Genomic DNA, 24051 nt, shown 5'->3' on the forward strand with positions numbered 1-24051 from the left:
CATTCATTCGATTTCTATACCACCTTTCCAAAAATGGCTCAGGGTGGTTTACACAGAGAAATAACAAACAAATAAGATGGATCCCTGTCCCCAAAGGGCTCACAATCTAAAAAGAGACATAAGATAGACACCAGCAACAGTCACTGGAGGTACTGTGCTGTGGGAGAATAGGGCCAGTTACTCTCCCCCTGCTAAATAAAGAGAATAGCCACATTAAAAGGTGCCTCTTTGCCAAGTTAGCAGTTAATGTTCATTGCCAGGCAGCCACTGCGTGTCCCAGAGGAAAGGGCTCAAGACTCTCCCAACAGCAACGTGGCAGGCAAAGTCTCAGATTCGACTCCATTCTTCCTCTGATGCCTTTCAGCAGCTGAGTAAGGGAGGCAGAGGAAATGTGGGTCCAGCAGCGGGGAGGGGGAGAGAAGCCAGCAGTTGCTAGGCGGGAAGAGTCTGGTGAGTTTCCTCTGGATCCCTCCCAAGTCACCTCCCAGTAGCACAGGAAAGAGGCATCATGCTACCACGGGGGAGAGGGAGCAGGAGAGGAGAAAGCAGTAGCAGGTAGTGGCTGGTGGCCGAGGCCAGTGACAGTGTGCTTTGGCCACTTGGCATCCGGGGGAGGGAGGGGAGGTGTTAGGAAATGGAGGCCTGCAAGGGGAGAAGAGAAACCAGCAGTACCAACTTCTTTCTCCCTGGGTCTGCTGAGGAACGGGACGGCTGGGAAGCATCAAGTCGCAGGATGAGTGTGGGTACAAGACAGGCCCCAGAAACTGGACTGGGCCCCTCAGAGTCCAAGGCTGTGTCAAGGCCTTCCTCTGTGAGTAGAGACAAGAGATTCCCATTTGTGTAATTTCCCACAGTGAGTTAATGGGGGTGGGAGTCCTAGCAAGCGCTGTTAATGGACCTGCCCTGGAGTATTAGGTCAGCACCCCAATGCTCCTCTTCCTGGCGGCCCAGCCGCCTCCTGACCACGGCGGTCGCGCAGGCCCTCACCGCCTCACCACAGCTGGGGCCGCTGCTGCACCGTGGCGGCGGCGTTAGATAGTGCTAGATCCCCTCAGTAGACAAGGTCTGGAATAACTGGATCACATACAGAACTAAAAACTTCAATTACTTAACTAGGAAATATATTTATAGCTGTTTTCATTACTTAAACATGAATCTTCAATAGCGTATTTTTTTCTTTTTCAGAAAAATTCTGAATATCATATTTTAACTCTTATGGTTCTCAGCAGAGTTTTAACACTCCATGATCTCAATAATAGTTAAGATATGTTCCTCCAGCCACCTTCCTTCTCCTCCCTCCCCCCCACTTCCTTTCTTCCTCCTCCCCTTGCCAGGAGAAAGCCTCCATCTCTCTTCCTCACAGGGGAAGGGCTGAGGGAGGAAGGAGTGGCTCCAACTGGCAGGGCCTTCCCTTGGGCACAGGAAGCAGCGGGAGGGGAGAAGGGATGGAGCAGCTTGGCTCCACTCAGGGCGGTCCTTAGGGCAGGGCAAGCAGGGCGATTGCCCGGCCCCCACTCTTTTAACCCCCATTAGGATTAACTAGAAGGGGGCCCCACACAGGCTGATTTGCCCTGGGGACCCTGCAACCCGCCAGGGCTCTCTGACAGCCCTGGCTCCACTCAACAGGAAGGTGGGGGAAGGAAGATGTGGCTGTGGGGGAGATTTGGCTCACCTTCCCCCCGCCCCCTACATGCCACCCCACGCTGCACAACTGGAAACAGTTAAAAGGAAGGCTTGGCATGTCAGCATGGATTGGTGGAGGCAGGAAAGGACAAGGCAGCACAAGCATCAGCATGGTGAGCGCTTGCTGAAAACAGCTTAGGGAAGGTAGCATGTGTGCACCCTGCCATGACACTGCTGCACAGAACAGAACGCATTCCAAACATGGAGGGGGGGGGAGTAGATGGGGGTGGTGGGATACTGGTAGGAAATGAGATGGGTGCTACAGACTCCTAGTAGTAGTCAACACTCAGGGCTGGAGCGCTGCCCCTACATGCTCAAGGATTCCATCCCTGACATCATCAGCCACACCAGGGATTCTCAACGTTGGGTCCCCAGCTGTTTTTGGACTTCAGCTCCCATAATCCCCAGTCCCAGTGGCCTTTGGTTGGGGATTATGGGAGTTGGAAGTCCAAAAGCAGCTGGGGACCCAACGTTGGGAATCCCTGAGCCACACAACGATCCTAAAAGCAGGGCTGGCAAAGGTCTTTATTTCCCTTCCCCAGATGCTGGAGAGCTGTTGGGAATAAGTGATACAAGCTAAGATGGAGCCCAAGAGGCTGGCTCCCTTAATGGCAGCTTCCTGACTGACTTCATATGCAATTCGGAGAAGGGTGCTAGAAAGTTAACGGAGAAGAAGATTGCGTTAAAACAGACAGGAAAGCAGCAGAGACTTGCGTGTGGGGAAGCAGCAGAGGAGTTCTCCACTTTACAGGCACAGACCAATACCTTCCCCCGCTATGGAGCCCTCCTCCGATATGCGGCATCCCCTTCCTCACACGCCCCTCCCGGGGCAACACTCTGCCCCCGAGTCTTCGCACAAGAGCTGTGCCTATTACGCCAGCCTCTTCCTCCCCTCGAAGGAGCCCGCAGCCAGACCATCTTTCTTTCTTTCTTTCTTTCTTTCTTTCTTTCTTTCTTTCTTTCTCCCAAATGGAACCCCGTTTCGATGCATCCTCCAGAAATCAGCCTGGACTGGAGGAACAGGCTGCCGCCGGTTTTGCAGGAAAGAAGAAGACAGACGCTGCCCGATGTGGGTCGGGTGCTGCTGGGAAGGCTCTCCTGGCTGGGACCCCAGAGCCCCAGCCCATTCCCCAGCTGCCCCCACCTCCCGCCATCAGCCTTCGCTGCCTCCTGCCCTGCCTGGCCATCGCTTTCCCCGCCTTTCCTGACTTGCATCTTCCACCCAACGCACTTTGCGTCTACCCGGAAAGGCTCTTTCCAAGCAGGAAGGCAGAAGAGCCGAATCTTCCCCGCCACCTTTTAGGCCCCTCTCTAGGAATCTGTACTCCTTCCCTTTAACCCTTGGAGTGTCTCTGCCCAGGAAGCAGCAGCAAAGGGGGAAATCTCTCCTTCCTCCTCGTCATCTTCGCCAGTCCGGAGAGAAGAACAGCAGAGGGAGGCATTTGCTAAAGAGACCGGAAGCAGGCTCTCTCCTGCTGGGGGCTCTTTTCCCTCCACCTCCGCCCCCTCCCGCTCCCCCGTCCTTCCAAGCCCTTTCCAGTCTTGCCTTGCCTTCCTTCCTTCCTTCTTTCAGGTCCCTGGGAGTCCCTCTGCTGCTGCACCCCAGCCGCACTTTGAGGACCCTGGGAGGGAGCTGCTGTGCTGCGGCTGCAGGTGAGGAAGGAATCATGGGAGGAGGAGGCGGATGGGGTAGTAGGAAGAAGCGACCCTTCTCGTCTCTCAGTTCGAGCCCCCTCCAAGGGGACCTCTCTTTTTACCTGCCTCGTCTTGCAGAACCAAAGCAGGGAAGTATCAGTGGAGCATTTCCTGACGGAAGGATTTTTCTTGCTGATCTGAGGACTCGTGGGCATCTTAATTTCTGGGGAATCTCCCAGACCCAGAGCAAGCTTCCTGCTGCTCTGCTCTTCTCCCACTTTCCCTCCCTATCATGCTTCAGCAAGGGAATGGTATATTTGCATTCTTTGGCAGAGAGACCCTCTATAGTGCATAGGGGACCCTCTTGGCAGTGCATAGGGGTGCCAAGGAACATTCCCTGCATGGAGGAGAAAGCTAGGCTATCTGGAAGGCTAGGTTTGGGCTCTGCTCTGGGCTGAGTGGTTAGCCTACCTGGTTGCAGAAAGACTAGCACGTCTGTGCACAGTAGGGTGGATCACTTTGGCCCAATTCAGATATTACTTTGTGTCAGTGTCTGTACACATGTACATGTTTTTGTGTGAATGACTGTACCTGAATTCATTTTAAACATGCACCTGGCTGGCACAGTCCCCTAAGAATGCAGGTCACAGGTAAGAATGACATTGCTATGTGTGCATTCAACAAAATATGGGAGTAACTGTACTTGTGTGCAAATTTGTACCTCTTTGCACAGGTTGTACATTGAAGATCCCATGGGCAGGGCTTCTGGGCAAAGCTATTTCTGGAAATATACCCCCCACCCTCCACACACCCCACTAATATGCCTGAAAATAAGTATACTAAATCAGACCATCTATCTCTGTACTGTGTCTATTCTGATTGGCAGCAGCCATGGAGTTTCAGCTGCCCATTTCGGAGTGTGTTTCCTCATAAGGGAGTCCCATTAAATTCACTAGAATTTACTCCCAGGCAATTGTGCAGAGTCGGTCAGCTAATTAAACATGTGGCTGTTCTGAGTTCAGCCAGGGTTAGATAGTTTGCAGACTGGAGGGAGAGTAAGTGTCATGCACAGACACAAAAGCAGGCTCAGAGTAGAAAACACATCTCTGTCTGAGGTCGTAACCATCTTTTGAGAGATCTGTCTCTAAAAATGGAGGAGAGAACAAAAGAAAATAGGCATACAGTCTGCTCCCCCTTCCTGAAAACTTGAGACACAGAAAAAAATGCTTCCTGAGTCCCTGGCCATCAACAGGAATTCATAGCCCCAGACTAAGTGACTAATAATCAAACTCTGTATAAGGCCCCATTCCAAGTCCATAGGCAGAGAAAAAAGGAGAGAGAAACCTCCATCCCAGCAAGTCATGGGGAAAATGGGATTCCATGAAAAGGCTCTGCATTGGCTCAAACAAATTGGTGATCTGCAGTGATGGGAAACAAGCTGGGAATGCTCTGTCTTTGTGTCAGTCAGCTGTATGAATCAAATAGAAAACTGTGTGAACCTTTGGATTATACAGAACACTTCCTCTGGCTTCCCCTAACAAAAGAAACCTTACAGATTGTGTTCACTCAGGCTCCAAACTGCTGGGAAATGGTAGCTATTGAGGGGCATGCCCTTAAAAGATGAGTTATTCAGGCTAGATGGATATTTGGATGGTATCCTATGCTATAGTTAGTTCCAGTGTTGCCACTGCCTTGGAGCTGGGTGGTTGCCAGTGGCAGACTTCGTCTCAGATGTGGACCTAAGTCCCCGACTTGTCTGTTCACAGTGGCTCTCCTGCACTGAGCAGGGGGTTGGACTAGATGACCTTAAAAACATAAGAACAGCCCTGCTGGATCAGTCCCAAGGTCCATCTAGTCCAGCATCCTGTTTCTCACAGTGGCCCACCAGATGCCGCTGGAAGCCTACAGGCAGGAGTTGAGGGCCTGCCCTCTCTCCTGCTGTTACTCCCCTGCAACTGGTGGTACTCAGAGGCATCCTGCCTTTGAGGCTGGAGGTGTCCTATAGCCCTCTGGATGTGGATAGTCCTCTGGAGTTGGCCTATAGCTTTCAAAGTCCCTTGCACCATTCTGTGTGGATGGTATGTGGATTGGTTGCTTTAGATTCATAGACTCCAGTTGCATAGACTCCATATGAACAGACAACTGTATCCTGCCTGGGGCCACTCAGGAAATATGCATTCCCCAGAGATGGCATTAAGTGTGTGCTATTTGAAGTAGATGGGTCCACTGATTTATTTTTAAATTTTACACAAGGGCTGATTAAATCCCTTCTCTTATTCTTCTCCTATAAATATCTTCTCTTATTGCTTCCCTTGCTTAATTGTTTTCCCAAAAGTCACAATACAAAGGAAGAAATTGCCAAATAAAATTCACCCCAGCAAAGGGGACAAAAACAAACTGCTGCAGTCACTCCTCAAACTTTTATTCATAAGCCATTTCTTAGCCTTGCGTGGTGTAGTGGTTAGTGCGCTGGTCTAGGACCGGAGAGACCCAAATTCAAATCCCCATTCAGCCATGATACTTGCTGAGTGACTCTGGGCCAATCACTTCTCTCTCAGCCTAATCTACTTCACAGGGTTGTTGTGAGGATAAACTTAAGTATGTAGTACACTGTTCTGGGCTACTTAGAGGAAGAGTGGGATATAAAATATTTTTAAAAGAGGGGAAAAGTTTACATAGATCAGGGTTCCTTAATCTTGTGCCCCCAGATGTTGGACTACAACTCCCAGAATTCCCAGCCACAAAGGCCATGTCTGGGGTTTCTGGGAGTTATAGTCCAACAACATCTTTGGGCCCAAGGTTAAGAAATCCTGACAAAGATCATTCTCAAACCCAGCTCTCATATGCCGCCTATTTCACAATCAATTCCTTGAGCCATATTCCAACTATAAGCCATAGTTGCCATGGCCACAATTTTTGGTTATAATGACAATGTGATATGTCTCACTCTTATCATGAGGCTGCTATTAAAAGCCAGAAATGTGGAATGCTTCCTCCAGCTTGATATTTATAAAAGATGAAAGGAAGGGGGAAATGTTCCTGAGTGAATGTTAGGTATACTTGTGTTGTTCTGTGGCTCTTGTGATTCTTGAGATTTGTTTCGCTTCCCTCAGGGAGAAGCAGAGTTCTGCATATTTATTATTTTGTGGTATAGAAACTACAACATCTACCTTAACAAAGACTCATTGGTCTGTGAGACTAAGCAGTGACTCTTCTTTTCCTGGGAATTAATGTTGTATCAGAAAAAGGAGAAATTTGGGCCATGTTAAGAACTTGAACTGAGCTCCAAGAGAACATGGATTTGCAAACCCCAGCAAATAGTGAATTGTGGAAGGGAACAGAAAAAGATCCTCGAGCCATCCAGGCTGGGAGAGACAAGAATCAGGAAATAACCATGCAGAGGATCCTGGGAGACGTCACCACCAACACAGATTTCCAGTGCTGGAAATTCAGGGAGTTCCTGTACCAGAAGGCTGAGGGTCCGCGAGAGGTTTGCAGCCAACTCTACCACGTTTGCTGTCAGTGGCTGAAGCCAGAGAGACACACGAAAGCTCAGATGCTGGACCTGGTGATCCTGGAGCAGTTCCTGACTGTCCTGCCCCCGGAGCTGGGGAGCTGGGTCAGAGAATGTGGAGCAGAGACCAGTTCCCAGGCAGTAGCCTTAGCAGAAGGTTTCCTCCTGAGCCAGGCAGAAGAGAAGAAGCAGGAAGAGCAGCAGGTGAGAGCATTTTATCCTTGTCATTTCAAGGGGTGGACATCATGTAGGACAGAATCATAAAAATCCCTGCTCAAATTTTGGGGGAACTCATCCATAGGAGGGAGCTCCGAACCCAGCTAGGCCGCGGTTCTGAATGTGTGGGGTGAACCCTCGTTGTGGGATCATAAGACACTTATAGGCAGCTTTGAAGTTCCAGGGACGGTGAGGATCTTGATGCAGGTACAACCAGATGCATGTTTCTCCAAGCAGCAGAGATTCCATATTTGCCAACACCAAAACCCTTGTGCTGGCCATGGTAGTCGCAGAGAGTGTGGGAACATACAGGAGCAAGAATCATAGAGTCAGAGGCGTCTTGTCCAGCCCCCATCTACTCCCTGCCCCCCTCAGTATAGAAAATCCAGAGCGAAGCATCTCCCACAGACCAGCCTCTGCTTGAAGACCTCCAGCAAGGGAGAGCCCACTGTCCCCCTTGGCCTGCTGGTTCCGTTGTCAAACTGCTCTTATCATTAACTTTCTGCGGCTGAGAGGGACGTATCTCCGGCTCTACTTGCCCAGGAACTTCACGGTCACTTCTGCTCTCCTCAAATGGCTGTTGTATCTGTGGGACTCCAACTACAGAATATTTTCCCCAGGAAGGTTCACCCAACACCTTAGCCCTCTTCACACATTGTGTTCAACATTTGTATGATCTGTGTACCTTGTTCACAGGTATAGAGCTGTACCCAGGTACAGTTTATTTCACATGTTATATTGAATACATGTTCAGCAGTACACTTCCTTATTTGTATCCCACATTTCAGAGGGCTGTACCCAGTTTCACTTTTAAAATAAACCCAGGTACAATCATTCATTTTGTACTTGTATCAGAATCTTTAATGTTACGGCCACAAGCCAAAACAAAAGTAAAAGATTACAGTTATACAGCAGTAAATAGAGTATATATGATTGGAACAGTTAAAATTAAAATTAATTTTAAAAAATCACAATATTGGAAACATAGTAATAATAAAAATTAAAACAATAAAATTTCCTTATTAACCATCCGGTGACATATATTTATGGCAGCAGCACAGAATTTAGCAACATTAGATGTAATTACAAACTCTGAGTCCGAAAGCAACAAGGAACAATAAAATTGCTCCTGTCGACCAGGGAATTTACATAGCAAAGGTATGATGAAAGATTCACGAATATCCTTATAAAAGAGGCAGAATAATAAAACACGTTTGATAGTTTCAACCTGATCCAGCCCACAAGGGCAAAGTCTATCAGCAAGTGGAACCCCTTTGTAGCGCCCTTCTAGGACCGCCGAGGGTAAGCAGTGGCAACGAACCATGGTAAAAGCTTTCCTATACCTCAGAAATTCCAGCCAAGTAAAATAATTCATTGCGGAAACTAGGTATCTTCTTTCCTCCGAGATATAAAATTTAGAGACCTTCCTAAGGTCATTTTGCCGTTCAGAATCAAAAACTTGTTGTTTAACCAGCAGCCTTGCCTGATCAAAACCCAATTTGGACAAGATTGTAACAGAGAGGCCCAGAATAGCTATTTTAGCCTCAATAGACTGGATCCACCTGGAGCCGAAATCATCCTGAAAAATTAGGGGAGCCAGGCCAACTGGGTGATAGATTAGTTTAAGCCAGTAGCAAAGTATAGCAATCCAAACATTGGCCTCCACCCTAATAAAGCCAGTCTCCAAACGGATGGTAGCATTTGAAACAGATCTTGGGGTATTAAGTGCAGTTCTCAGGAATTTTGACTGCAGACATTCCAAAGTTACTATATTTGAGGAAGAGCCCAACTGCGTTCCATAAAGTAGTTGGGACAATGACTTGGCTTTAAATAATATAAGTCACTGGTAAGTAATAGGCACCTTTTGATCGCAAGTACTATAAAATGGTGAGTGAGCTTTTCTGAGCATTGGAGACTACATAATTTGCGTGGGCCTTCCTGGTGCCCCAAGCATGGAAAACTACCCCTAGGTACTTAAAAAATAATACCTGCTCAATAAGTTGTCCCTCAATCCTCCAAGTGCAAATCTTAGGTCTCCTTGCAAAAGCCATTATTTTGGTTTTCTGAAAATTGATCTCCAAACCTTCCTTCTTACAGTACAGATTTAATGCACTCAGCATCTTTCTGAGGTCAATAGGAGTTCTCGATAGATAACTGCATCATCTGCATAAAGCAAAATAGATATATGCCAGGTACATATATAACCCACGTACAATCATTCATTTTGTACGTCTTTAATATTTCTATACCGCTTTTCAACAAAAGTTCCCAAAGCGGTTTACAAAGAGAAACAAGTTGTTCTAGTAAGAACTAATCTAACTACTTTCCTTTCACTATCCTTACAAGTGGACTAAGTTTGGTTCAAATCGAGGTCCACAAGTTAGCTCTCTTGCACCTCAAATATTAATGTGTCCACGATCTTGGATCGGGGAGGATGACATCAACACAAACTACACCATTGAGGTGTCCCTATGTGCCTTTACAGCTGTAGCAAATTTGGTTCAAATCGGTTAGTCGGTTCACGTTAACCCACTTGCGCCTCAAAAGTTTATGCATCTGCCATCTTGAATTGGGGTGGATGACATCAACACAAACAATGCCATTGAAGTGTCCATGTGTGTCACTCACTACAGCTGTACCTAATTTGGTTCAAATTGGTTAGAAGCTCCACAAGTTAGCCTACTTGCACCTCAAACGTTCACGTGTCCGCCATCTTGAATCAGGGTGGATTACATCATCACAAACTACGCCATTGGGGCATCCCTATGTGTCCCTACAGCAAATTTGGTTCAAATCGGCTAGGCGATTCATAAATTAGCCCACTTGCACCTCAAATATTTACATGTCCGCCATCTTGAATTGGGGTGGATGACATCATCACAAACTACACCATTGAGGCGTCATTATGTGTGCCTACAATTGTATCCAATTTGGTACATATTGGTCTAGGCGTTGCAAAGTTGAGGGGTGGGACACACACACACACGAAATGCCAGGTGATTTCATAAGCCTACTGGAAAGTAAGCTAATAAAAATAAATAAATATGAAGGCTCCCTGAACCCAAAGGGCTCACAATCTTAAAAAGAAACATACGATAGATGCCAGGAACAGTTACTGAAGGGATGTTGTGCTGGGGATGGATAGGGCCAGTTGCTCTCCCCCTGCTAAATAAAGAGAAAAGTGCCTCTTACAGCAGGAGAATCTGATTCAATCCAGATTAAAAATTAGTTTGATAATCTTAGCTACATCATAGTTTCCTGTGGCATGAACTGGAGATTCCTGGTAATTTCCACAATCTTGCATCATGTTCCACAGAAGTATGCAGATCTTAGGAATCTGAGATTCCCTTTAAACTACCATTACACAGATTGTGTAGCCACCTAGTGGCACAGCAGGGAAATGACTTGATTAGCAAGCCAGATTGCCAACTCGAATCCCTGCTGGTATGTTTCCCAGACTATGGGAAACACCGATATTGGGCATCAGCAATATAGGAAGATGCTGAAAGGCATCATCTCATATTGCACAGGAGGAGGCAATGGTAAACCCCTCCTGTATTCTACCAAAAACAACCACATGGCTCTATGGTTGCCAGGAGTCGACATTGACTCGACAGCACACTTTACCTTTACACAGATCGTTAGAACCTGCCCAGTGTCTCAATAGGGCTCTTGCCTCATGGCTCTATACACTACCTAGCAAAAACCCTTTTGATCTCCCCAGGCCATTTTAAAACATCATCCAAGTTGCTTTTAGTCAGCTTCCTGAGGTGACTGTTTTGATCTTTGTGTTTTGTGCTGTGTTTTTGTTATTGTTGCCCTGGGAGTGCTTCTGCTGAAGGTGGGGGATTGCAAGCACAGAGTCAATAAATAAGTTGCTTTCCTAATTCCTCCTCTTTCCTATCTGGGATGCCCTCTACTGTTTTCAGATGCAAGAGATGTTTGCCAAAGCGGTGTCTGGTTTCCCTGGGGCAGAAGAGGCTCCATCTGACACCACCAGACAGAGTATGATTTTCAGGAGGATTATGCCGGAGGGAGATGGAGCTGCCACTTTGATGGGTAAGGAGGAGAGGACCTTGCTTCAGTTTGGCCTCTCTTTCTTGAGTGTGTCTGAAATCCATGGCTGCACTCATGTTCCCTTTGAACCCAATGTGGGGGAGCTGATTCTCTCTAGCCCCACATGTTACAAAAGAGTTTCCTTAAAACAGTGCGAGACTTTATCCATTTGAACCAGAGCTTTGGATTGTGCCCAACATTTTGAACTTTCTTCATTCAGGGACTGAAATACAAAATGCTTATGAAAGATCAAGCCTCTTCCCCACCCCTCCTCTGTCTCCATCACAGGTGGTGAAATGACCAATAGGCTTCATTCTAGGCCTTCTTTTTATGACGGAGCAGAAGCTGTTGCTGGACCATCACCAGATCAGGTAGGAGGAGAATCACTGGAGAAATGGTCGGAGGGTCGCCAGAGTTGGTCTGAGAAACTGTCTCTTTCCTTTGGCTTCTATTGTGGTTGCCCACTAACTACTCTGACAAAGCTTTGGGTCTTGCAAGAGAACCTCCAGCCACCTCATTACTTTATCTGTAAGGAGAAACTCATTACTTCTTCTTCTTTCAGGGACTGGTGAGCTTTGAGGAGGTGGCTGTGTGTTTCTCCGAGGAGGAGTGGGCTCTGCTGCATCCAGGCCAAAGGGCTCTGCACAGGGAAGTCATGGAGGAGAATTCCTGGCATCTGGCCTGGCTGGGTAAGGCTCCATCCTTGTCCTCGATTGATAGATACAAAAGACAGGAATTGCTGTTGCTGTTGGTGTGAATCAGTGCACTGAAGGGATGGTATTTTGACAGCTCTGAAACTATTATCTTTCTAGGGGTGGAGATCTCTCCACCCGCGGGAGGTCTCTGGGAATGAGTAACTATTAATGTCCACCGTGTTCTGTGAACATACGCAGGGGCAGAGCCAGCAGGAAACTACGGTGGGGTGCCACATATTTATTTATTTATTTATTTACATTTATAAACCACCCCATCCAAAGGCTCTGGGCAGTAGTGTACAACAAATTTAAAAAGACATGAAAAGACACATCATTTAAGACACAGTGCTAAAAACAATATTTAAAAAATTCAAAAACCATTCAAAACTAATTAAAACACTTTAAAAAACCATTTAAAGATCTTGGAAGGCCAGGGCAAACAAGTACGTTTTTAGGGCTCTCTTAAAGGTCAACAGGGAGCCTAATATTGTGGATATCTGCCGGGAGTGCTTTCCATAGGCCAGGAGCAGCTACAGAAAAGGCCCAGATCCGGGTCGCCAGGGGTGCAGCTAGGTGATTTCAGACTTTGCAGCTAGTGGTTTAAAGGGGCCCCTGTCACTCTCCAGATTTTGTAGTGTGCCTCATTTTCTGCACCGTATCAATGACAAATAATTTTAATAAGACTCTCTGCAGTTGTTAAGGTGTTTTAACAATTGTTTTTAGATAAAGTTCATAGAGCAGTTTACATAGCAAAGGGGGGCAATGGTTCCCATAACAGAAGGACCCGCAGTCTAAAATCAGATACAAGGGAGGCACCAGCAATAGCCATAAGAACATAAGAAGAGCCCTGCTGGATCATGCCCAAGGCCCACCTAGTCCAGCATCCTGTTTCACACAGTGGCCTAATAGATGCCACTGGAAGCCTACAGGCCACTGGGAGAGATGCTATGCTGTGTTAATGGAACTGCCCCGGGATGATTAGTGAACACCCCAAAATTGTGTTTGGGCTTTGTGTGGGGAAATTAGCTCAGAGTGGAGCAGTTCTATGTCAGAATAATTTTTTGCAAAGCTTTGGTGGCAGGAAAAAGGACTGAGAGAGAGAATGCTGAAGTTCAAAAACAGAGAAGGTTTTATTTGAAGGTAAGGAGTACAAGGGAGTAACAGAGTCAACTAAAGCAGTATAACTACCAAAAACACTTCACAATATCAACCCTATAACTGCTTGGAGGAAATGTAGCTTAGTGTCCGAATTTATTTATTTATCGACTGATTTGATTTGATTTGATTTCTATACCGCCCTTCCAAAATGGCTCAGGGCGGTTTACATAGAGAAATAATAAATAAATAAGATGGATCCCTGTCCCCAAAGGACTCACAATCTAAAAAGAAACATAAGACAGACACCAGCAACAGCCACTGGAGGAATGCTGTGCTGTGGGTGGATAAGACCAGTTACTCTACCCCTGCTAAATGAAAGAGAATCACCACATTGGAAGGTGCCTCTTTGCCAAGTTAGCAGGGTTAGTTGAAGTAGCTTCCAGCCTAACCAGAGAAAGGAGGCTCAGAGAAACAGGCTCTTGGATTTAAGAGAGAAGAAACAGGGGGGTGAGCCAGGAGTAGTCCTTCTTCTCCACCCCTGGTGGGGGGGGGGGCGGGGGCAGCAGGGGGGCTCTCAGAGCCCGATATGGCTTGCAACGATCTTTCCACTGTGCAGCTGCGCTTCACAGTTGGGAAGAGACGAGGGTCCAAAAGGCAGGCCCTGCATCGCTCTGGGTAGTGTTGTGCATGGACCAGTTCACAGGCCATTCTAAAGCCCTGCGAACCGGTTCGCTGAGGGGGGGGCGGTTCGTGGTTCACAGCCGGTGGGATGGCTCTTTAAGGGCAGGGGAGGGTGAACTTACCTGTCCTGCCGCTTTCCCCCCGCCGGCACTCATTTGTTGAAAATCATTTGGGGCGGCAGTATACCTCCTTGCTGCCCCTTCCCCCGTTCCTAGACAAAAGCCTGTGCTGGTCTTTGACCATAATAAAGATGATTGATTGATTGAGTAAGAGGGGGTGGGAGAGGCAGGGGATGCTATGCCATGCAGTAGAGTCCCATAGTCTAAGTGTACTCTGCAATTTATTAGCAGTCAGCACTACAGTCTTGAGTGTCAGTCAGAGTCTAGATAGAGGATTCACTAACCCAAGCGAGGCCAGGATAAACACCACCACGCTGACTCCCCGGCCATCGGCGTCCTCCTCCTCGCGAGCCATGGCGGCAGGAGGTTGCTCTGCTGGCTGCATGTGTCCTGCCATTTGGGCTGGCAGCTGGCTTCCTGCCCCCACGGAAGCTCCTGCCCTGCCCTGCGCTGCCTGCTGGTTGGCGGGTCAGGCCTTTGGCGGAGGAGCATGGCCCCACATGAACAACTCTGCCATGAACAACTCTTCTAGGGCACAGTCATCCAGCGTGTCTAGAAATCTGGCCTCTTTGTCATTACCCGACTGTGAGGTTACCCAGTCTGTGTCTGGGTAATTGACGTCACCCGTTATTACAGCTCCTCCTCTCTTTGATGCCTCCCTGATTTCCATCTGCAACGCCCAGTCATCATCAGCGTTTTGAACCAGAGGGCGACAGCACATCCCTAGTAGCACATTTCCGTTCAGGCAGTTTATTGTCACCCACAAAGTTTCTGTGGAGGAATTGTGTCTTCCTAAGTTTTCTGGCTTGTTAGATTCTGTCCCTTCTTCAACATACAGTGCTAGTCCACCCCCAATGTGCCCCTCCCTGTCCTTTCTATAGAGTTGATATCCAGGAATAAGCGTGCCCACTGGTTCTCACTGTTCCACCCTGTTTCCGTTATCCCCACTATATCTATGTTTTCATTAGCTTCCAAGCACTCCAGCTCACCCATCTGAGGCTTCTGGTATTGACATATACAGTGAGGGAAATAAGTATTTGATCCCCTGCTGATTTTGTCCGTTTGCCCCTGATACAGAAATGACCAGGCTATAATTGGAATGGTAGGTTTATTGTAGCTGTGAGAGACAGAATAACAACAAACAAACCCTCAAAAGCCCAGTGCCCAAAAGTCAGTGATGGATTTGCATTGTAGTGAGGGAAATAAGTATTCGATCCCCTATCAACCAGCAAGATTTCAGGCTCCCAGGTGTCTTTTCACTATATGCAGGTAACGAGCTGAGATGAGGAACACCCTCTGTAAGGGAGTGCTCCTAATCCCAGCTTGTTACAGTACCTGTATAAAAGACACCTGTCCATAGAAGCAAGCAATCACTCAGCTTCCAAACTCACCACCATGCCCAAGACCAAAGAGCTGTCGAAGGATGTCAGGGACAAGGTTGTAGACCTGCACAAGGCTGGACTGGGCTACAAGACTATCGCCAAGCAGCTTGGTGAGAAGGTGACTACAGTTGGCACAATAACTCGCAAATGGAAGAAACACAAAACAACTGTCAATCTCCTTCGGTCTGGGGCTCCATGCAAGATCTCACCTCCTGGAGTTGCAATGATCATGAGAATGGTGACAAAGCAGCCCAGAACTACACGGGGGGAACTTGTCAATGATCTCAGGGCAGCTGGAACCATAGTCACCAAGAAAACAATTGGTAACACACGACGCCGTGAAGGACTGAAATCTTGCAGTGCCCGCAAGGTCCCCCTGCTCAAGGCAGCACATGTACAGGCCCGTCTGCAGTTTGCCAATGCACATCTGAATGATCCAGAGGAGAACTGGGCGAAAGTGTTGTGGTCAGATGAGACCAAAATCGAGCTCTTTGGCATCAACTCAACTCGCCGTGTGTGGAGGAGGAGGAATGCTGCCTATGAGCCCAAGAACACCATCCCCACCGTCAAACATGGAGGTGGACACATTATGCTTTGGGGGTGTTTTTCTGCTAAGGGGACAGGACACCTTCACCGCATAGAAGGGACGATGGACGGGACCATGTACCGTCAGATCTTGGGTGAGCACCTCCTTCCCTCAGCCAGGGCATTGAGAATGGGTCGTGGATGGGTATTCCAGCATGACAATGACCCAAAACACACAGCCAAGGCAACAAAGGAGTGGCTCAAGAAGAAGCACATGAAGGTCCTGGAGTGGCCCAGCCAGTCTCCAGACCTTAATCCCATAGAAAACCTGTGGAAGGAGCTGAAGGTTCGGGTTGCCAAACATCAGCCTTGAAACCTTTCTGACTTGGAGAGGATCTGCAAAGAGGAGTGGGACAACATCCCTCCTGGGTTGTGTGCAAACCTTGTGGCCAACTACAAGAAACGTCTGACCTCTGTGATTGCCAACAAGGGTTTTGCCACCAAGTACTAAGACATCTTTTGTGAAGGGATCGAATACTTATTTCCCTCACTACAATGCAAATCCATCGCTGACTTTTGGGCACTGGGCTTTTGAGGGTTTGTTTGTTGTTATTCCGTCTCTCACAGCTACAATAAACCTACCATTCCAATTATAGCCTGGTCATTTCTGTGTCGGGGGAAACGGACAAAATCAGCAGGGGATCAAATACTTATTTCCCTCACTGTAAGCACTTATCTGGTGAATCTCTTACCTGGTGTGTGCTGTATTTCTTTTGGCCATTTGATCTCTTTGACCGGCCAGAACATCTTTCTGTCTGATTTTATCTGGTATCTACATCCTTTGGAGCATGTAGCTAGACCTAATACTAATCAACAGAGGCTGCTTAGCACATGGCAGGATTTGCCCCTCCGCTACATCTTTTCAATCATTTTAACCGCAAATAGTTGCCAATAACTCCCTTTATCTTGGCTTGTTTTTAGATTGAGGCTTTGTTCCTCCCTCACCAAAATTCTCTTTTTATTCCTGCAGGTAATCAGAGGAAGAACAGAAAAAAGGGGGAAGCATCAAGAAGAAAAACCGAAGAAACAGAGGAGGAGAAGATGGCAGCTTCTGAGTGGACAGACTTCTATGCAATTCCAGTTCAAGATAAGACTAGTAACAACACTCTAAGCGGAAACATCTTAAATAATAAATCACACCTTAGTGCACATCACACCGCCCATACAAGAGTGAAAACATATCAATGCACAATGTGTGGGAATGGCTTCAGCGATCAGTTGAACTTTGATGAACACCAAAGAACCCACACAGGAAAGAAACCATGCTTGGAGTGTAGAAAGAGTTTCAGTCAAGATAATGCCCTTGTCCACCAGTGTGTCTGCAAAGGGGAGAAACCAGATACATGCTCCAAGTACGGAAAGAGCTTCAGTAATGGGGATAAGCTTCCTTCCTATCAAAATTGCCACACAGGGGTGAAGCCCTATACATGCTCAGAGTGTGGAAAGAGTTACCCTTGGAAGTGCAGACTTTCTGTCCATCAAAGAATCCACACAGGGGAGAAACCATATACGTGCTCAGAGTGTGGAAAGAGCTTCAATCAGAAGGACAATCTTTCTGTCCATCAAAGAATCCACACAGGGGAGAAACCATATACGTGCTTAGAGTGTGGAAAGAGCTTCAGACGGAAGTACAAACTTTCTGCCCATCAAAGAATCCACACAGGGGAGAAGCCCTATACATGCTCAGCATGTGGAAAGAGTTTCCGTCGGAAGGACAAACTTTCTGCCCATCAAAGGATCCACACAGGGGAGAAACCGTATATGTGCTCAGAATGTGGGAAGAGTTTCAGGCAGAAGGACAAACTTTCCGTCCATCAAAGAACCCACACAGCAGAGAAACCATGCTTGGAGTGTAGAAGGAACTTCAGTCATGACGATGCTCTTGCTGGCCCCCAGTGTGTCTGCAAAGGAGAGAAACCAGATACATGCTTCAAGTACAGAAAGAGTTTCAGTGATGGAGATAAGCTTCCTTCCTATCAAAATCTCCAGACAGGGGAGAAACCCTATACATGCTCAGAGTGTGGAAAGAGCTTTAGATGGAAGGGCCACTTCTCTGTCCATCAAAGAACCCACACAGGGGAGAAACCATATACATGTTCAGCATGTGGAAAGAACTTCAATCGCAACTCTAACCTTACTCTCCATCAAAGAATCCATACAGGAGAGAAACCATACACATGTTCAGAGTGTGGAAAGATCTTCAGATGTGTCTCTAACCTTACAGTCCATCAAAGAATCCATACAGGAGAGAAACCATATACATGCTCAGAGTGTGGAAAGAGCTTCAGTCAGAAGGCCCATCTCTCTGATCATCAAAGACTACACACAGGGGAGAAACCATATACATGCTCAGAGTGTGGAAAGAGCTTCAGGCAGAAGAATAGACTTTCTGCCCATCAACGAAACCACACAGGGGAAAAACCATATACATGCTCAGAGTGTGGAAGGAGCTTCAGTCGGAAGGACAAGCTTTATGTCCATCAACGAATCCACACAGGGGAAAAACCATATACATGTTCAGAGTGTGGAAAGAGCTTCAGGCAGAAAGACAAACTTGATGTCCATCAACGAAACCACACAGGGCAAAAACCATATACATGTTCAGAGTGTGGAAAGATCTTCAGTTGTGTCTCTAACCTTACAGTCCATCAAAGAATCCATACGGGAGAGAAACCATATACATGCTCAGAGTGTGGAAAGAGCTTCAGTCGGAAGGCCCATCTCTCTGTCCATCAACGAATCCACACAGGGGAAAAACCATATACTTGCTCAGAGTGTGGAAAGAGCTTCAGGCAGAAAGACAAACTTGATGTCCATCAACGAAACCACACAGGGGAAAAACCATATACATGTTCAGAGTGTGGAAAGATCTTCAGTTTTGGCTATAGCCTTACAGTCCATCAAAGAATCCATACAGGAGAGAAACCATATGCATGCTCAGAGTGTGGAAAGAGCTTCAGTCGGAAGGACAAACTTTCTTTCCATCAACAAAGCCACACAGCAGGAACCATATACGGGCTCAGAGTGTGAAAAGTGCTTCTATGAGAATGTGCAGCTTTCTGTCCACCAAAGAATCCACACAGGAGAGAAACCATGTCGATGCTCAGAGTGTGGAAAGAGCTTTAATTGGAATGGGATGCTTTCTACCCATCAAAGAATCAACACAGGGTAGAAAACATATTCGTGCTCATAGTGTGGAAAGAGCTTTAGTTGGAAGGACAATTTTTCTGTCCATCAAAGAATCTAGACAGGTGAGAAACCATATACATGCTCAGGGTGCGGAAAGAGCTTCAGAAACAACGAAAACCTTACCTCCCATTAGGGATGTGCATGGAACTGGTTTGGTGCTCCCTTCCTGGAGCCTACCTGTCAGCCCCCACCCCATTACCTGTCACTTCCCTTCCTGGAACGCTGAACCGGCTCCATCCCCCAGCGTTCAAACCGTTTCGGAGGGTGGGGGTGTCGCTTCCCTTAGTTTCAGAGGATGGGGATGCCTACCGGTCAGCCACTGCCGACTGCTGCTCCCAAGTCCTCACGCCGCCGCCTTAGCCCCATTTCCGCGTGGGCTCTTGCCACGGTAAGATATGGGGAATATTTCCTCCTCCTTCCTGGCCCCTTGCTCAAAATGCATCCCCTCACCACCACCACAACTGTTTTTACAAGAGGAGGAAAGCCGATGACAACTTCTGGCGACGAAAGGAGGAAGGGGCAGCAAGGAGGTATGCAGCCGCCCCATGGATTTTCCTAAAAATGGAGTGCCGGCAGGGGAAAAGTGGGAAAAAGAGGGCTAAGTGCACCCTCCCCTGCCCTTAAGGAGCCACCCCCGCCACCGCCATATCATGGTGGAGCTGTTCCAGGATCAAGCCTTGTATACAATCTGAATGTATGACAGTCTTAAAAGGCCTTGTTTAGATTCTGCCTTATTTTTATTATAATTCAATGTGAAGCAGAAAAAAGTTTTTTAAAAAACCAATTTTAGAAATAAAATAGAACTGTGAAATACATCTCATTCCTTACATATTTAAGGAAATGTGTTTGTGGTATTTATAGTGGCACATAATAATGCACATGTGTGCACACTGCCTTGATATTGCCACCCAGAACAAAGCTCATTCTGCTCACTGATGAAAAAAATTAGAGGGAACAGGAACCAACCACACCCAAAGACTGATAAGACCTCTTCCAGGAAGGAGGAGGAGCCAATCTCTGCACAAGCTTTTGGCACCAGGCATGATCTTGCAATCAACGCAGCTCTTGAGTGACAACCAGAGCTTGCCCTTCCCACAGGAGATATCACCTCCTCCTCCCCCACCCGCCGGCCATCTGGAACCCCACTTCATGATCCCAGGAGGAGCAACAGCAACAGAAGATAGCAATAGCAATAGCACTTACACTTATATACCGCTCTATAGCTGGAAGCTCTCTAAGTGGTTTACAATGATTTAGCATATTGCCCCCAACATTTCTGGGTACTCATTTTACCGACCTCGGAAGGATGGAAGGCTGAGTCAACCTTGAGCCCCTTGGTCAGGATCAATCTTGCAACCTTCTGGTTACAGGGCGGCAGTTTTACCACTGCGCCACCAGGGGCTCAGATGACGGCTGAGGTCCAGTACCAGTGAAGGAGTGTCTGTCTGGATATCCAGGGCCTCACATCTCATTGGTCTACTCTGGAGCTGGTGGTAGCAGTCCCTGGTGCGTATCCTTCTGTTTCAGGAAGAGGTGGGGCTTCCTGTTCTTCTTAGAAGCTCCTCCTTATGAGTTAGGCACTCACTGGTGCAACTGGGGAAGTGTGAACTTCTTCTGAGCCAGCTCTAGCCTTTGGTTGCAATCCCCTGATCTTCCCCCATTTCTGCTCCACTACTTAGCCTTGTTCTTCCTGCCCACGATCTTCCCTCTAGCCTCTGACTGTGATCTTCAAGCCAGGCGCTCCCCCTGAGTTGTGCACTGCCCAGGTTGCTGCCTTTGGGCCACGAGGATGGGCAAAGCCTTAATGATGTTCAAGGAATCCACACAGCAGAGAAAGGTTAAAAACAAAACCCACTTGAATTGTGGAAAGAGATTCAGCCTTGGGAGCAGGGTGGATTTGATTTAAATCAAACTGATTTAAATCACGATTTAAATCACGACTTAAATCACTAGCAGGGTGGATAAAAATCAATGATTTTTTTTAAAAAATAAAAAAAATCGGATTTTTTTATTTAAATTGGATTTTTTTTATTTAAATCGGATTTTTTTGATTTAAATCGGATTTTTTTTATTTTTTTAAAAAAAATCATTGATTTTAATCCACCCTGCTAGTGATTTAAATTGTGATTTAAATCAGTTTGATTTAAATCAAATCTACCCTGCTTGGGAGATGCTTTTCTTGCAGAACCTGCACAGTGCTGAATGTAGGAAGTGGCCGTACACAAGTCAGAGTGTAGATCCATTGAGCTCAGGACTGTCTGTTGACTGGCAGAGACTCCCCAGGGTTTCAGGTGTGGAACTTTCTTTTTCCCAGCCCTACCTTGAAATGCTGCCAGTTAATTATATTTTAATGGCCATTAACTGACAGTCAGAAACTTGGTTTCTTAGACTTACCCGGGCAGCCCTCATGAGGGAGATGGAGAAATGGTGTTTATGTGCTTTCTCTCTCCGGAGTCCAAATATATCAGATAATTCCATCCTTCTCAGTCCATACAGCTTACAGTTACTTTTGGTTGGTGGACAGAAGCTTCGTGTGCTGGCCTGTGGGTGTCCTAGAGGGAAGGTACTTGCCTGGACATTCCCTGCATGTCATGGTGTGCTGCTGTACCCAACTAGAATGGCAAGAGGCCAAGGACGTCTTAAGTATATTTATGCTAAACAAGTTGTTCTAGTAAGAACTAATCAGCTTACTTTCCTTTCACTGTCTCTACAACTGGACTAAATTTGGTTCTAATCGAGTTCACAAGTTAGATTTCTTGCACCTCAAATGTTCATGCAGCCATCATCTTGGATCAGGGTGGATGACATTATTACAAACTATACCGTTGAAGTGGCCCTGAGTGTCACTCACTACAACTGTATCAAATTTGGTTCAAATGGGTTACAGTACTCAAGTTAGTGCACTTGCCTCTCAAAAGTTCACATGTCCGCCATCTTGAATCAAGGTGGATGACATCATCACAAACTACACCATTGGGACATCTCTATGTGTCCAAACAGCTATAGCAAACTTGGTTCAAATCAGTTAGACTGTTCACAAGTTAGTGCACTTACACCTCAAAATTTTACGTGTCTGCCATCTTCATTTGGGTTGGATGACATTGTCACAATCTACACCGTTGAGGTGTCCCTATGTGTCCCTACAGCAGTAGCAAAATTGGTTCAAATTAGTTAAGCAGGTCACAAGTTAGCCCACTTGTACCTCAAATGTTTACATGTCCGCCATCTTGAATTGAGTTGGATGACATTGTCACAATCTATGCCTATGTGTGTCCCTATGTGTCCCTACAGCTGTAGCAAATTTGGTTCAAATCGGTTAAGCGGGTCACAAGTTAGCCCACTTGTGCCTCCAAAGTGTATGTGTCCACCATCTTGGATCGGGTTGGATGACATCATCACAAATTATGCTGTTGAGATATCCCTGTGTGCCACTCACTGCAACTGTATGCAATTTGGTTTAGGTTGCTTAGACAGTCCACAAATTAGCCTGGTTGTGCCTCAGATGTTCACTCGGCCACCATCTTGGATTGGAGTGGATGGCATCATCACACACCACGCTATTTGGGCATCCCTATGTGTCCCTGCATCTGTAGCAAATTTGGTTCAAATTGGTTAAGTGGTTCACATTAGCCCACTTGCACATCAAAAGTTTATGTGTCTGCCATCTTGGATTGGGGTAGATGACATCATCACAAACTATGCTGTTGAAGTGTCCCTATGTGTCCCAACAGCTGTAGCAAATTTGGTTCAAATTGGTTAAACATTTCACAAGTTAGTCCACTTGCACCTCCAAAGTTTATGCGTCCGCCATCTTGGATCAGGGTGGATGGCATCATCACAAACTATGCCGTCGAGGTGTCCTTGTGTGCCACTCACTGCAAGTGTATGCAATTTGGTTTAGGTTGCTTAGACAGTCCACAGATTAGCCCACTTGTGCCTCAGATGTTCATGTGGCTGCCATCTTGAATGGGAATGGATGACATCATCACATACCATACCATTTGGGCATCCCTATGTGTCCCTACAGCTGTAGCAAATTTGGTTCAAATCGGTTTAGTAAGACCATTTGTGACTCAAAAGTTTACACATCCGCCATCTTGGATTAGGGTGGATGACACCATCACAAATTATGCCTTTGAGGTGTCCTTGTGTGGCACTTACTGCCACTATATATAATTTGGTTTAAGTAGGTAAGATAGTCCACAAATTAGCCTGCTTGCACCTCAGATGTTCACATGGCCGCCATCTTGAACTGGAGTGGATGACATCATCACTCACTATGCCATTTGGGCATCCCTATGTGTCCCTGCGGCTGTAGCAAACATGGTTCAAATTGGTTAAGTGGTTCACATTGCATGGTCAATATTTGCACAATATAACTGGAAAATCAAACATCACCAAGACCTGGCAATGGCTTAATGGAGTTCAAATCCCCATTCAGCCATGATACTAGCTGGGTGACTCTGGGCCAGTCACTTCTCTCCCAGCTTAACCGACTCCACAGGGTTGTTGTGAGGAGAAAAGTATGTAAACCGCTCTGGGCTCCTTGAAGGGAGAGCGGGATATAAAAAATGTGAATGTTGCTGCTTGCTGGCAGATAGCAGCTGGGGAAGCAGGAGGGTTGCTAATACACACGGCTGGATTTGGAATGCAACAAACATGCTGATCGGGGAATATAAGGACTATGTTCAGAGAAGTCTCCAGTACCTCTCTGAATAGCTGATGGGTGTGATTCCTGCTTTCTGAAGAAGGCCGCATCTGTGCTGCCTCAGCAATTTGCATCAGTGAAAGCAAGGAAGGCGCAGTTATAATTTTCAGGTAGTGCCATAATTTGTTAATTAAAAGATTAACGAGCTTGACTTGTATTTTTGAGCTGATATTATGGTGAAGTTATCTGAAAGATGGGTGTCAGATATGGGGGGGGCAATTTCAGTGCTTGCCATAGGCGCTATTTTCCCTAGATACCAAGTGCCCTCTAATCTAGAGTTTGTCTAGGTTCCTTCCTCCCCCCGCCCCGCTCCTGGCCCCGTCCAGCCAGCCTTCTCTGGCAGGCTCTCATTGGCTGGCAGACGCATCTCTCATCCACCTCCTTGCCCAAGCAGAAGGCAACACTGCGCATGTAGCCAGCGTGTGTTTGCTGCCCCACCCAGTTTATCCAGGAACTCTGAGAAGTAAAGAAGCAAAAAGAAGTAATGTAA

At 46.9% G+C, this 24051-nt stretch overlaps 1 protein-coding gene across 2 annotated transcripts; it reads left to right on the forward strand.

Moving 5' to 3' along the window:
- Positions 1–2387: 2387 nt before the first annotated feature.
- On the forward strand, positions 2388–19668 carry LOC128342014 (zinc finger protein 420-like). 2 transcript variants are annotated; one of them, XM_053288809.1, is made up of 6 exons: positions 2388–3336; positions 6432–7036; positions 10978–11107; positions 11393–11475; positions 11667–11793; positions 16635–19668. In XM_053288809.1, the coding sequence occupies exons 2-6, from the start codon at positions 6614–6616 to the stop codon at positions 18692–18694; spliced, it is 2823 nt and encodes a 940-aa protein (XP_053144784.1). In that variant the 5' UTR covers positions 2388–3336; positions 6432–6613; the 3' UTR covers positions 18695–19668. The 2 variants fall into 2 exon arrangements, with proteins under 2 accessions (XP_053144784.1, XP_053144785.1); XM_053288810.1 differs by having other exon boundaries at positions 6473–7036.
- The last annotated feature ends 4383 nt before the right edge of the window (positions 19669–24051 follow it).

This window comes from Hemicordylus capensis, chromosome 2, assembly GCF_027244095.1.
Source record: "Hemicordylus capensis ecotype Gifberg chromosome 2, rHemCap1.1.pri, whole genome shotgun sequence".
Taxonomy (NCBI): Eukaryota; Metazoa; Chordata; class Lepidosauria; order Squamata; family Cordylidae; genus Hemicordylus; species Hemicordylus capensis.